The sequence below is a fragment of the Herpailurus yagouaroundi genome, unplaced genomic scaffold (genome assembly GCF_014898765.1).
Source record: "Herpailurus yagouaroundi ecotype Mexico unplaced genomic scaffold, PumYag 164, whole genome shotgun sequence".
Lineage (NCBI taxonomy): Eukaryota > Metazoa > Chordata > Mammalia > Carnivora > Felidae > Herpailurus > Herpailurus yagouaroundi.
This window is the reverse complement of record NW_024412405.1, coordinates 47,602,305-47,617,015: the sequence shown is the minus strand read 5'-3', so window position 1 is coordinate 47,617,015 and position 14,711 is coordinate 47,602,305. Positions and strand designations below refer to the sequence as shown.

Here is a 14,711-nt window from a genome sequence, read left to right as displayed (position 1 = left end):
AGCTAAATTAAAGACATGCTAACAAGTTTCCCTTTTGAGCCTCATTAATTAAGAAAGTAATCAGAGTAAAGAGGAAAAAAAAAGAGAGAGACAGTAGCTGGATGGCAGTATTACTTAAATAGCTTTAAGGTACCACCGTTTGTACCCTACTAGGAAAGCAAAGGGAAAACTAATCAATTCCAGATTATGAAATCTGAAATTCTGAAGTGTTTTACATGTAAATACACATTTTAACTGCCATATATTTTCCTTGATTGCCTGAAGAGTGTACTAATCTTATTCAAAGAAAATTTTCATTCTCCATAATCAAAAGGTAAAATTAAGATCTGCTTACTTCACAAGTTTTCCTAGGATAAGCTTGCTGAGAAAATTCCCCCTGTTTTCAAAGATCAAAATATATCATTTTTACTATTTTAGTCACGAACAGTGCCCAAAAATATCTGCTGAAGGCTTTGGATTTAGCACAAATTCTGGAAAGCCACCTTAATTTACAATTACCTTTTAGAGTTCTAACTTACTTTTTAGAAAGAGATTCTAATTTACAGTTATATTTTACAAAGCATTTCAAAGGAATGCAAATGATTTGGGGCGGGAGGGGTATCTGCCAAAATCCTTTCATTGCTGCGACTGTCAAGTTAAATCAGATATACAGCATATCGCCTAATACGTAGTAGGTATTTTAAGAAGTTAATTCTTCCCTGTATATAGCAACCCTTCCCATCTCCAGCTGGAGTAAAATCTCTCTTCTACAGCTCTCTGTGTTCAATGAGCCCAGGGTTGTAAGTGACATAGGTCTATGGTGAAAAGGGTTGCTTCTTGAAAATTAAAATGTAATCACTGATCCAAGTAGCTTGTAACATAGACCTAAAATGTAAGCATTACATAACTTAAAAATTAACCTACTAGCTTAAGTCAATATCAACCCTGAAACATATACAGTAGAAACCCAATTTTCAGATAAGAACAATGTTTGAATAAAATCATTTAAAAATATTCATCATCATCACACCAAACAGGTAAAAGCTATCACGAAACAATTCGGAAATGAACACTAATTGCTTTTAATAAAAAGTTCATATAACCTACTCATGTACTTCTATTTTAAGCTTTCAAGGTACTCTATAAATTTGGTATTTCTATCCCATGTGACTCATACTAATTATTGTGACTGTCATAGTAATATTAAAGGATGGTAAAGTGCTGGCTAGAAGAAGGCTCACATTCCGTTTGTTTTTCTATTTCCCATTGACTCAAAGGAATTCTCATGCCAAAGTTCTCTCTGAAAATATCCTCCTTTATGAAAACCCAATTAAGAACATCTTCAAAAAAGATATCATACCAAAAATTTGACAAAGTTATGTATTAAACACTTGCATTTTCAAGACTGCTTATCCTATACTCACAACAAAATTGGTATTTTAAAATTTTTTCCCATTAATTTATTTACCCACTAATGAAGTAAAAAATATCACATATAGGACTCTTCAAACAATGCTCTGTAAAAGTTAATACAGAAAAAGTGGCAATGTTAACATATTAAAAGAAGCATGATATTAAAATAAGCAAATAAGCATGATGTTCAACTTACCTTTTTGTTGGCAACAAAACGTATTCTCAAGTTTACAAAGCAAATCCACATTTTCATACTTATTTTCATTTGCTTTAACCCAGAAACAGTTTTCAGTCATTTCATGAGGTCTGATCTGCAATCAGAGAGATAGATTCATAAATAGTTGGGTGTTTCATCTGTCCCCACACAATCACTACGTTCAGACCCAATGTCCCATAGCTGCCAGCAGATGTTTATGAAGTAATCCCTTAATATTTTTCCCCAAAGTGCGTGCAATAAAATACAAGTTCCTCCGGAAGCTAAGGTTTTATTAAAAAAAAAAAAAAAAAAGTTTCCACTATCAGATAGTTGATGGTTTGAAGCAGAGTGAAATAAAACTTGTTCTTTCTTAATTATACCTCTCAGGGTCTTGAATACGGCTCATGTTCACGGCAATAATTCAAGTGCAGGATATATCACACATCATTTCCCAAGGTTATGTGACCATGAAACTATCTATCTCCAGGATTCAGGATTTCTGTGTCCTAATTACCAACTTTTGACAACATGTATTAATTTTTCCAATGGCTATCAACATAGATAAGTTCATACGAACACTAACTTATTTTTGTTCTTGTGAGAAACACTTCATGTTCAATGATGATAATGTTGAATTATCAGCTTAATCACAAACCAAATCCCATTGTAACAACCATCAACTCTCACCAAATTTCTAAACCAGAAAGCCTCAGTCAAGAGAAAAGGGCTTTGTTTCAATACTTTTATTTAATTCAAATAACGCTTATCTATTGAATGACAGTCTGATTAGGATTTCCACTGGAAATTAAATATAAAGTTAAATTTTTATCTAGGCGACAGTATGTCTCTTCCATTTATTTGTTTTACCTTTAACCAATTCAATCTTCTCATGCTGGTTTCGGGCTTAAATTCTTTCTTTGGTTTTAACCCAAAAGGTAGGGTTGGTGGAGGAGGAGAGTTTCGCCCACTGAGAAATCCCAGGGGAGGCGGTGGAGGCACAGGACCACCAAAGGGCAAGGGCATTCCTGGAAGGGGAGGAGGGGGTGGGGGAGGAGGGGGAGGAGGCACTCCTCCACAGGAGGGCAACGGCAGGGAAGGAGCAAGTGCTGGGAGGCCGGATCCATTTTCTTCTGCCAGTGGCGAAGAGTTACTTGTATCGGCAGGCAACGCACCAAACTAGAGGGGAAGGGAAAAAAAGAAAAGAAATATGACTAAAAACATCTACCAAACATGTCAAAGTACACTTGCCTCAAAAATTATTTTACACCAAAGACAATTCAGGATGAGCAATTTCACATGGTTTGACCTAAAAAAACACAATCCCAACAGTTTTTTTCTTTTTCCAATTCAAGAATTTAGCTTTTGTTTTCATAGAAGTGTAATTGCCAGAAATATTATTTCCTATTTTGGTAGTTATGGCCATCCAGGTGGAGATGTCCTAGGAGGAAATGGGTATGTGGGTCTAGAAGATTTGAAACAGCAGTTTCTAGGTGATAGTTCAACTTACTGAGAATAGGTAAGTTCACCCAGAGTATGTACAGAGCATGTAGCATAAAGTCTATGTACAGAATTCTATGGAATACTGGCATTTAAACGAGAAGCAAAACAAGAAGAAGAAGACCCAGAGAGACTTAAATAGCATTGTCACATCATGCCTTTATCTTGAGGAAAAAAAATCAGAAATTCCTAAGGACAACCTGCAGGGCACATCATGATCCTTGTGAACTGGCCTTTCAAGTGGCTGTCATGTACAATTTCACATATTTGCCAACCACATACCTCTCTCAGGGCCCTTGCACATGCAATCCCTTCTGCCTGGAACTTTCTTGGCATGTGGTTACCTCCTGTAGATCCTTTCAATCTTAGCTAGCAAGTCCTTTCCTCAGGAAGCCTCATCTGACCACTCCTTTTACACAGATAGCACTTTGTGCTTCTCTTTATTATCAAAGTGTCAAATGCTTAAGAAATCATTAGCATTTATCTCACTGATACATTATAAGCTCCATGAGGGCAGTTACTAAGTCTGTATAATTTACTACTCTTTCCCAGCACCTAAAGCAGCAGCTGGCAAATGACAGCCATTGAAGAAATACATACATGTTGGATGAATGAATTAAAGATAAGAGAAAAAAACAGACAAGCGCAGGTTCATGAATCAGAGTGAAGTGAAGACAGTGAGGGAGGGGGGATAATGGGCTATTCTACAGTATCAAATGTCACAAAAAAGCAAAGTAAAATCAGGAGAGAAAAAGGGCAAAATGTGGCCACTGGTCACTTCTGGCCTTATGTTTCAATGGCATGGTAAGAATATACACTTTTTGATTATTTTATTTTATTTTTTATTTTTATTTTTTTTTTTATTTTTGGGACAGAGAGAGACAGAGCATGAACGGGCGAGGGGCAGAGAGAGAGGGAGACACAGAATCGGAAACAGGCTCCAGGCTCCGAGCCATCAGCCCAGAGCCAGACGCAGGGCTCGAACTCACAGACCGCAAGATCGTGACCTGGCTGAAGTCGGATGCTTAACCGACTGCGCCACCCAGGTGCCCCTCTTTTTGATTATTTTAAAGAAGATCTGAGTTAATGTTTTGTGATATGATTATTTTCCTATAATCACTGATTTCAATTCTCTCTCTCACACACACACACACACACACACACACACACACACACACCTGCAAGTGGGGGCATTTAATAAACATTAATAAATCATTTTAAAAGTTTTATGGCACAATTATAAAAATAGATCATGTATTAAAGCCTAAAGTTGACACATGAGATCAGCACGAAGAAAAAAGTGTTATAAAAAAAGTTGAAACCACAAATCAAAGAACATGTCTTAACAAAAACATTAATTATAAAGAAGAATCAATTCAGCATTATGCTGCATTGCCGTTAACATGGATAGTAGTGCCCTCTGAATGTTAAGGAGGTGTAGGTATTTTATACTCACATTCAATATACATGTTATAGTTAACTATTAATGCCTTAAAGATATGGCTGCATTTCTCTTCTATACTAATTCCTTCGATGTAGCATGGTTGACTTAAATATATTGTTCATGAAGCCAGATTATCCTGTGATCAACCTGCTCACCATTATATCCCCAGCACCCGACAATACTTGGCTGTTACGTGAATAAAGGAATAAAATCACACAGAATATATTTTATTCAGACTCTTCATAATCAGTACAGTTTTGAGCAAAGCAAAGGATCTTAAGACAAATGATTAGATTTCATGAGAAATACACGACTAATCTCTCGGAAAAAGAAATACCCAGTTATTCTTCAAAAATTAACATGGCTGCCAATACTAAGTGTCTAAGCTGTTGGCTTGCTTCTGACAGCCATAAATAGTCACCTTGTCCACATTTTGAAAAAATATAGGATATTGCTGGAGTTAATCTCATTTTAAAACAATTTATTCCCATCTTAATATAAAACACAGGCAGCAGTAACATGTCCAAAGATGGCAGATATTTTCTTTTTGTATAAACAGGAATTCTTTAGATTGGATTTACAAGTAATCCTTAAACTAGAAGAAATGAAAAAGAAATATTTTTAAAATTCATATTGGCCCAGACAAGGTAAAACTGGACCTAAGAATCTCAGCCATGGTCTATAACTCAATCTGAAATGTAAAACACAATCAAATGTTACTTTTTAGTATGAGAGACAAGGAGCCACACAGGAAAGATGAAAAGTTTCAATAAATTGTACTTCCTTCTTAAACACTAAAGAAAGATCATTGAGAGTGATTTTCTTACAGATAAGAGCTTTTTTTTCCCCCTAAAATTGAACACTTAAGAGATAGCTATCTCTTAGGGTTTCTTCTTATAGCCTCCATAACAAAATTACCCACTAAGTATTTAAGAGAAAACAAAATAGCCAATAATATAGGAAATAGCATACCATATAGGAAATGGTACATCTGAGACTATTTCGATATAACCATAAATTAGGATGAAAAGAAAATAGCAAAACTATACTTACTACTCATCATCCTATATGTAAATCTGCATGAAGAAATTTAGCTATGAATATTCTACCTCCTTACTGTCATCCATTTAAAACATGCAGATGATGTATTTCTTGATATCTAAATGTTTTATGTGTAGAGGGTGTATGTGAGCTATCTGCTTCATAATCCAGATTTGCTCTCTTTTTTGTCATGTTTTAAACTGTTTACTTTTGGAAATTGAAAAATTATCAGAAAATGTTCTCATTCAGCTAGAGGTTATCTTTCATTGCAAGGTACCCATAGGCTGAAGGTTTTGAAAAATAAATAGGTTGAGCAATAATTTCCTGTAGTGGGATAAAGATCAGTGATGAATGACAAATCTAAGAGTAAAAGTCTTTCTCACCCTTTATGATTATATATGAAACGTATGACGTTAGGAACAAAACCCACATGAAACAAAAGAAGATTAATTAGTAAAAATTGATGACATTTTTAAAAATGCAACTAGAAAAAACAGTGGGAAAATAATTTTAATTTACAGAGCAAAAATATGTAGAAAAACAACACTATGAAAACATACAAGTGAAATTAAAGTTTAAACATTTTGAACTATGAAGCTGTGACATGACCTTTGCTTCCATAGTAAGCTTTCAATAGCCAAATTCAATCCAGGTAGATGGTATTTTACCTGTGACTTAAAAGCTTGTAACTCTGCTTGAAGTTCATTAATCTTTGCTTCTTTTTTCTGCAATTGAGCCTGAGTTTCTTGGTGGTCGGTAAACTCTTTTTCAAACTGCAAAGAAAGAAAGAAAAAAAAAGAAAAAAAAAAAAAAAAAACAGGAGACAGAAAGATGGCAGTGAAAAGCGCTATTCTTCATAAAGAAATACGGTTCTAATGATCTAAAGACCCGTCAGTAGAACACAAACTTTTTATGAAAAAAGTGGTAGATTTTGCTAAGTCACCCAAAGCCTATCCCTAGGTCCCTCTCTGGGTCCCACCAAAATCATTCAATTTGCAAGGGAGCAGACAAAGCCAGGGATGGAGTCTGTGACCTTCTCCTCTCAGGAGAGCAAACTCGCCCAGAGGTATCTGCCACACTGACATTTTTCTTAAAAGTCCCTAAATATCATTGCAACTTTGTGTAAAATAATAGAGAGCAAAGCATTGTAGCGAGTTCCCAGACCCCTATTTGCAAAAACTTGTACTTGAACCTTATGATAGGAATTAAAAAGAATTCCATTTTAATATTTGCTATTACTATATAACTCCATTTCGTAAATGCATCACTTCTCACGTCGTCATGAGAGTTAAGGGCCCTGATGCAGGCTCTAATCTTCAACAGCAATTTAAGAGAATAAAGTCTGTTATTTATCATTAATCTTTTGGAGATTAATCTTTGGGAGATTAATGATAAATTAATCTTTCAAAAACCCTGGTGCAATACCTTGTGGGAGGAAAGCAAACAGTAAAATTTGGTGAATCCAATGAGTTTTCTAATTTATACAGCCACTTATCACAAATTCCCACCCTGCCTTCAAATAGCTTCACCCTGCCATCATCATGACTGAAAACCTCTATCAGAGGTGAATTGCAATAGGGGATTGTCTCATACTGGAGAACATTTATTTCTTTTTAAAAAATGAAGAAAAAAAATCATAAAAAAAAACACTACCTCACAGATGTAGCCTCTAGACTTTAAAGCACGGTCAGACCTCAATTAGGGAAAGTGCAAGAATGTAAAAAACAACCGATGACAAAGAACACTTATTTATGAATCTTATTTTGTCCTTAACTCAAAAAGGTGGCAATCCAATCCCTTGTCGTACAGACAGTAAATTAAAAAAGTGAGATTAAAAGCCAGACCTTGTCTTCCAAGCCTGGGTTTAGATAAAACCACAGCACCCTCCTACAAATTACATTCAGATAATGTTTTACAGGTATTTTCTTAAGATAGATTTTATTTTTTAGAACTGTTTTAGGCTTACAGCAAAATGAGTCAAAGTTTCAGAGATTTCTCATATGCAAACCCCCCCAGAGGGTTGCCTCCCCCATGATTTAGTGTCAGCATTTTTGCATTTCATGAATGCAATCTCATCATTGCATTCACACACGCAAAAACTCTGAAATAATAAACATTGTTGTGATTCCCATTTACAGGTTAAATAAATCTCACATTCAATCCTCACACTCTAAACTTTGCGCTTTTATAAAGAGAACAGAAACTACCGGGTAAAAAAACCAAATATCCCTCACTTCACCCATACCACACCAACATTACCACTCCTATTACTGCAGCTCCTCCAAACCCCTCCTACCATTTGAGAATTTAAAAGACGCTAATCTTCCTTGACCCTCTTTTTGTCCTTACCCTGCGTCACCTAACTCTAATCTTATTCTTGCTTCAAAGTGCACTCCTTCAAAAAGTGTGCTTGGATCATACTCCCTTTTCTGGCCTGTTGAACTTCATTCACTTCATTATCCAACTTAGCCACCATCTTTCATTCTAAAAACTATGGCTTGCCAAATTCCAAAGCCCCCAGACTTCTCCGGGCCTCCTCTTAACTTGATCTAATACCTGTACTATTCAATGGTGTAGCCTCTAGCCAACGTGGCTGCTAGAATGTAAATTTAAGTTAGCTAATATCAAAGTTAAAACTTCAGTTCCTCAGTCACAAGGGCACAACAGGCACAGGCTGAAGGCTAGCATGCTGAACACAGATCATCAAACACTGTCATCATTCTGTATCGAACGGGACTGCCCTACAGCATTAAATACTCACGAATATGTCTCTGTATTCATTCTTTCTTCCCCAGTGTGTTGTATTACAACACACTCTTCTGGTCCTCCTGCTTACTCCTTGGCTGTTCCTACCAATTCTTTTACAGGTTCCTATTCCTCAGTCCAACCGTCTACTATTGTCCTGTCCTAGGACTCTTCCTTTGCCCCTCTGATGGTCTCACTTCATATGCCTGGTAGAATGGTATCTTCCACACCCGTACGTTTTAGTCCCCATTCATACACTGATGGCTTCCAAATCCCCATCACCAGCTCAGCTTCTCGTCTGAATTCCAGACTACTAATCAGTCCATAAACGTATTTTCAACTGCCCAATGAACATTCTTCAAGGCAACAAACAAAAACAGTATTTTTAAAACCAGTATTGGGACGCCTGGGTGGCGCAGTCGGTTAAGCGTCCGACTTCAGCCGGGTCACGATCTCGCGGTCCGTGAGTTCGAGCCCTGCATCAGGCTCTGGGCTGATGGCTCAGAGCCTGGAGCCTGTTTCCGATTCTGTGTCTCCCTCTCTCTGCTCCTCCCTCGTTCATGCTCTATCTCTCTCTGTCCCAAGGGTGAATAAACGTTGAAAAAAAAAAAATTTAAAAAACCAGTATTACCTTTCCCCTCTACAAACTTTTTTTGAGTATCGCTGTTCTTTCTAAAGGATGGCTCAAAAAACATGACTCTTTTGCTTTTCAACTTACAGTGGCTACGTCATTAACCTAATATCTAAGAACCTCCTGGGAGTTGGCCCCAAACTACCTACCTATTTCTCGTTATACTGTAAGGAATATCATGCATCTGATGTGTTCCTCAAAGTAGCAGGTGTTAGAGATACAGAGTTGAATACAATATGGTCATCACTTTTAGTAAGCATAGTGTCTGGTGGCAAAGTAAAAGGAAAGTAACAATGCGAACGTATGAAAATTACCAGCAATGGAGAAATACACTGGAGGCATGGGAGTGATTACTGGAGAAGTGATAACTTGGCCCCAGGTTTGAAGAATTTGAGTAGTTAGTTGATAAGTACAGCTGGCATTTCAAATAGAAGGTTTAGTGCAGTACACAAATGAAAACAACAACATGCAAGGGCCATAAAAGGAGGTAAGAAAACAAATTGCAAGAGATGAAGTTACAGATGTAGACAGGAATTAAACTGTTTAAAGGAATTTTACAGTAAATTTGGGGACACCCGCATGGCTCAGTCAGTTAAGCGTCCAACTCTTGGTTTCGGCTCCGGTCATGATCTTGCAGTTCGTGGGTTCAAACCCACATCTGGCTCCACGCCAAGAGCACAGGGCCTGCTTGGGATTCTCTTTCTCCCTCCCTCTCTGCCTCTCCCCTGCTCACTCTCTTTGTCTCTCTCAAAATAAATAAACGGAAAAAAAAATTTTAAGGAATTTTAAAGTCAAAAAGTTTCTCTTTTTTCCTGTAAACCATGGAGAGCTTTTAAGAGTATTTATAATAAGAAATTAACATGACCAAATTTGCACTTTGGCAAACCCAGCCTGCAGCAGTGTGGAAGGTGGACTAAAAGAAAACACCAGAGGCATGTGAACAGGTTGAGGAGCTGCCATAGTTACCCAACCAAGAATTTAAGGCCTGCCTGAATGAAGGGGAAGACAGGGAAACAGAAAACAGGAAAAAAAAAAAAAAATGAAGGGACTTCTTTTTTTTTTTTAAACAGAATCTAAAAAATTAGTGTACAATTAAATGAAGGAAATGAGTGAGGGGAGTATATCTCTAAGATGATGATGGTGTTCTAATGCTTTGCAAGCTGGAAACTATTATTATTTTAGGGGGGAAATAGGGATATAAAATTCATGGAGGAGGAAAGGCATTTTTTTAGGGAAAAGAAAAATAAATTTGGTTTCAGAAATATTAACCTTGAGATGGCTATGTTGAAATTCACAATAAATTTCTGTCTCCCTCCTTCTTGGCTATCTCACCTTGTTGCCTCACATTAGCTATGACTTCCTTGGGTCAGCCTTTCCTGGCCACTCAAGTCTAGATGAGGAATCCTTGCAGAAGGCTCCCATTCTGCAGAGGGTATTCCTACTGTAGCAGTCATAACACTGTAATATAAAAATATCAAAATGCACTATTCACACACCACAGTAACACCCACCAGCCTGGAAGGTTATTCACATTGAGAATCCACTTTATTCATCACCTTTCCAAAGCCTTACATTGATAACTAAACTCAGTAAATATTTGTCAAATGAAGAAATGGAGCCAATTCCTGTCAAGTCTTCCTTTATATGTTGTGAATAAATATGTCAATATCATATATTAAAGTTCCACAATCTCCCGGCATGAAAAATCTTTGAGAGGTCATGTTCTCTATTCTCCCTTTTATGACTGCTCAGTGTTTACTTCTGCTTAGCAAGAAATAAAAAATTAAATTCTTATGAGAGTAAAAATGAAGTCTTTTTCACACTATCAGTAGGTATATTACCCTAACTAGTAGGGCTTAGAATGAGATTCAGGAGGAAAAAGGATGATTTATGGGAACAAAGGTAAAACCACCAAAATAATCAGAGTCATAATTAGTATACTCTAAGAGAATTTATTAAATTAACTTGGCCATACTTAAAGTATCTGTACTTAACAAAGAGATAAATTTCTATATCCTCCCCTATAAAAGGATGAGACAAAATATAAACTTTGCTTTAGCATTTTTATAATATCTACAGTCAAATCACAGTAGCCTTGGGGATAAAATGAATCTCCATTAAAGACATACTTTATAAAAACAGATATGATAGCCTTCTTCTCCAAAAAGAGTTTCTAGAGCAATATTACACTTACAAAATTACACGCAAAAATGTCAAGAAACACAGTTAAGGCTGAGGCTCTGCTTAATTTCATTCCCTAGGGTAAATGTATTAGTGCATCTGTACAAGAAGGTTGATAATTCAATATTCTCTATGTACTTTCTGACATTTCTGGTCTTCATTTTTCAAATTTATGCACCAAAATAAAGAATGTGTCTAGCAACTATGATAGCTTCCTGCCTAAAGCAAAGTATTTACATGTGTCCTTATAAAGCTATCAGAAAGAAGTTCTTGCTGATATATACAAAATGGTATGGCAATAGGAATCTTTTATGGAGCAAACAATATTTTTTAAATATACCTAAGACATATAACTTCTGACTAAAAGGAGACAAGTAACCTTGAACAAGGTCTTTCTTCTACTTACACTTAAACTTTAAATTTTAAAACAATATGTTGAGAAAGGTATCACATTTAACAACACTCATATACATCATATACCTAAAAATGATTATAGAAGCAAATTTATATCACCTGGGATGCATCCAAAGCAAGTACCTGAAAGTTTACTACTACTTTCTCAGGAAGAGTTAAAATAGAATACCAAGTAGAAGGCTTAGAATACCAAGTCAGGGGATAAGGGATCACCCTACAACATGATCACCTATCAGCTGTAGCACATACGACACTTCAATGATGTGTTCATTTGTTTCTCAAGTTCCTGCAGGGCAAAGACAGTATCATATGCTTAAGCTGGAATTCTAGCCTGCAGCCAGAGGCCCAGGGGTTAATAACCTCTATGTGTGGGGGGACATGCAGGACTTCTTACATGGGGCATTTACAAAGTTTGTCATAAATTACCACTAACTTATAAAAGACTGTCTACCATTTGCAAGTTGTATTATCTTAAACTGTTACAGAAGTGTAAGACTCGTTCAATATTCACCAAGATCCAGAGAGTTCAAAAACATAGCCTCTTAGGCATGGTAACTGACACACAGTAAAAGTCTATTTAGTGTATGTTCGTCAGGGGCTGGGGATAGTAATTATCATTTATTCCTCCAATGTGAGAAACCAGCCACATGAATTTAAATCAAAGTGACTGCTTAACATGTGAAGAATCCCACAAAAGCAACATTTTTTTTTTTCTAAACAGAAAGAGTCGAATAGATACATGCCAAGCAGAGATGAAAGCACAGAACACCACCTTCGAGAACAGTGGGGAACGGCTGGATGGTCAGCAATACTACTGGGCCGAAGCAACCCAACTGGCAATATCAGATACTTCTGACCTATAAAAATGACAGTTTTCTATGTTCACCTAGACCTAATGAAGCAACATGAACCAAAACAGAAAAGTTAATAAAACTTTTCGATATAGGATTTCTTGAGAAATACTCCAATCTTAAAATTTTGACTCTACAAATTTTCTTCAATCACTTATTCATTAACCGCCCCCCCCCCTTTTTTTTTTTAATGTTCTGAGGGCAGGAATTGTTCTAGGCGCAGGGACACTGAATAAACAAAATCCTTCAAACAACAACAAAGAAATATCCTTCATAAAGGTTATGCTAGAGGGAGAAATAGACAACACATCCATAGATACACAGGTAAATACATACGCCATGTCGCATGTCAGATAACAAATAAACCAGAGGAAAACAAATCACAGACAGGGTCAGGGCTGGGAGTGGAGAGTTAAAATGTTTAAATATAATGGTCTAGGAAATCCTCCTTAAGGATGGCATTTATGCAAATAGCTCAAAGAGGTAAAGAAGAGAGTGGAAACAACAAGCAAAATCCCTGAAGGAGAAGCATGCCTGATGATGCGACGTGGTTCTTCACATAGTCTTGCAAACTTAATCAGAATTACTTACTTTCTTGTAAAGTTCTGATGCTTTCTCTTCAAACTCTTCTAGCTTCGCTTGATCTACGCAAGCATCTAAAATGGCAATGACATTTTTTCCTTAATTCCAGTACTTGTTAAAATCATTATGACTTGAAAAGGTTAGAAAAAGAAAAGAATTAGAAATAGTGTCAGTAATGAAATAAGCAAAACAAAGAAAGCTAATACTGAATGGAAAAGGATTTTCCAAGCATGATACCAAGGCCACAAAGTATAAATGCAAACACGATTACAATTTCAAATTATTGGACAAATGTAACATACAAGACTCAAAAAGTGTCTTTCATCAACACGTAAGTATTTTGAAGGAAGAAGAGAAGATGATAACCAACACAACAATAATGAACAGAAAATTAGCAAAAACAAAATTAATAATTGCTAACATGTATGAACAGGTAGTTCATTTCCCTAATACAAAAATATAAATTTTATTTAACGAAACACAGCAATGATTAAATGATCCATAATGCCAAGTGTCAGAGATGGCACAGAGAAAATGACTTGTCTACGCCATAGAAGTATAATTCATGAACTTTGCTGGTGAGTAACTAGGAAAATATATATTAAAATTTAAAATATGTATTTTCTTTCACCCAGCAATTGCATTGTTAGGACTTTGCCTTTAAGCAAGAATGTTCATTAAAATGTTGTTGGCCAATATCTGGAAATAAAGGTCCATCAGTAACAGACTGATTAAATAAGCTACGGTATAGATCCACATGATGAGACACTACGCAGGAGAAGTGATTCATATAGATTCTCCATGCTGTAGTTGATCCTTTATTTAAAAAAAAAAAAAAATTTTAATGTTTATTTATTTTTGAAAGAGACAGAGACAGAGCGTGAGCAGGGGAGGGGCAGAGAGAGAGGGAGACACAGAATCCAAAACAGGCCCCAGGCTCTGATCTGTCAGCACAGAGCCCGACGCGGTGCTCAAACTCACGAACTGTGAGATCATAACCTGAGCCGAAGTCAGACACCCAACGGACTGAGCCACCCAGGTACCCCTCCCTTCTTTCTTTAATAAAAGCAATAAACAAGGGGCGCCTGGGTGGCGCAGTCGGTTAAGCGTCCGACTTCAGCCAGGTCACGATCTCGCGGTCCGGGAGTTTGAGGCCCGCGTCGGGCTCTGGGCGGATGGCTCAGAGCCTGGAGCCTGTTTCCGATTCTGTGTCTCCCTCTCTCTCTGCCCCTCCCCCGTTCATGCTCTGTCTCTCTCTGTCCCAAAAATAAATAAACGTTGAAAAAAAAATTAAAAAAAAAAAAGCAATAAACATGGTTTTAAAAAACATATTACAGAAGGGCTTACAATGAAAAGTAACAACCAAATCACTACATTAAAAACCCAATCCCACTTCCTAAATGAGACCTCTTATGGTTCTTTCTATATTAGATTATTCTGGCAGTTAGTTTCTTAACTCTAAATAAGATGTGTACACCATTATTTCTTGATTCATCTATTTAATACATTATAGATAGCTTCCTATTATAGAAGATGAAAATGGTGTTTCCTGTCTAATCCCATTTATTTTAATAATTTTGCTTTCTAAATTGCCTGGCTCTGTAGCACTAAATACTTAAACCTCCGATCACTGTTACATAAACAGTATCTACTGATTTCCACTATAATATATAAAGTTATCTTTATTTACTTGCCAACATCTCTCTCTCCTACAGTTTGGCCCCAGATCCTCACTCA

General features: G+C 36.6%; 1 protein-coding gene across 1 annotated transcript in view; it reads right to left on the bottom strand.

The window, feature by feature from the left end:
- Nucleotides 1-14,711, bottom strand: part of DIAPH3 (diaphanous related formin 3) — a 508,696-nt gene that overhangs the window by 318,755 nt on the left and 175,230 nt on the right. The window contains exons 14-17 of the mRNA XM_040487410.1: nt 12,984-13,048; nt 6,239-6,343; nt 2,456-2,764; nt 1,589-1,703 (exon numbers count right to left, since the gene is read on the bottom strand). Coding sequence (XP_040343344.1) covers nt 1,589-1,703; nt 2,456-2,764; nt 6,239-6,343; nt 12,984-13,048 — 594 coding nt within the window. The remainder of the gene's footprint in view (nt 1-1,588; nt 1,704-2,455; nt 2,765-6,238; nt 6,344-12,983; nt 13,049-14,711) is intronic.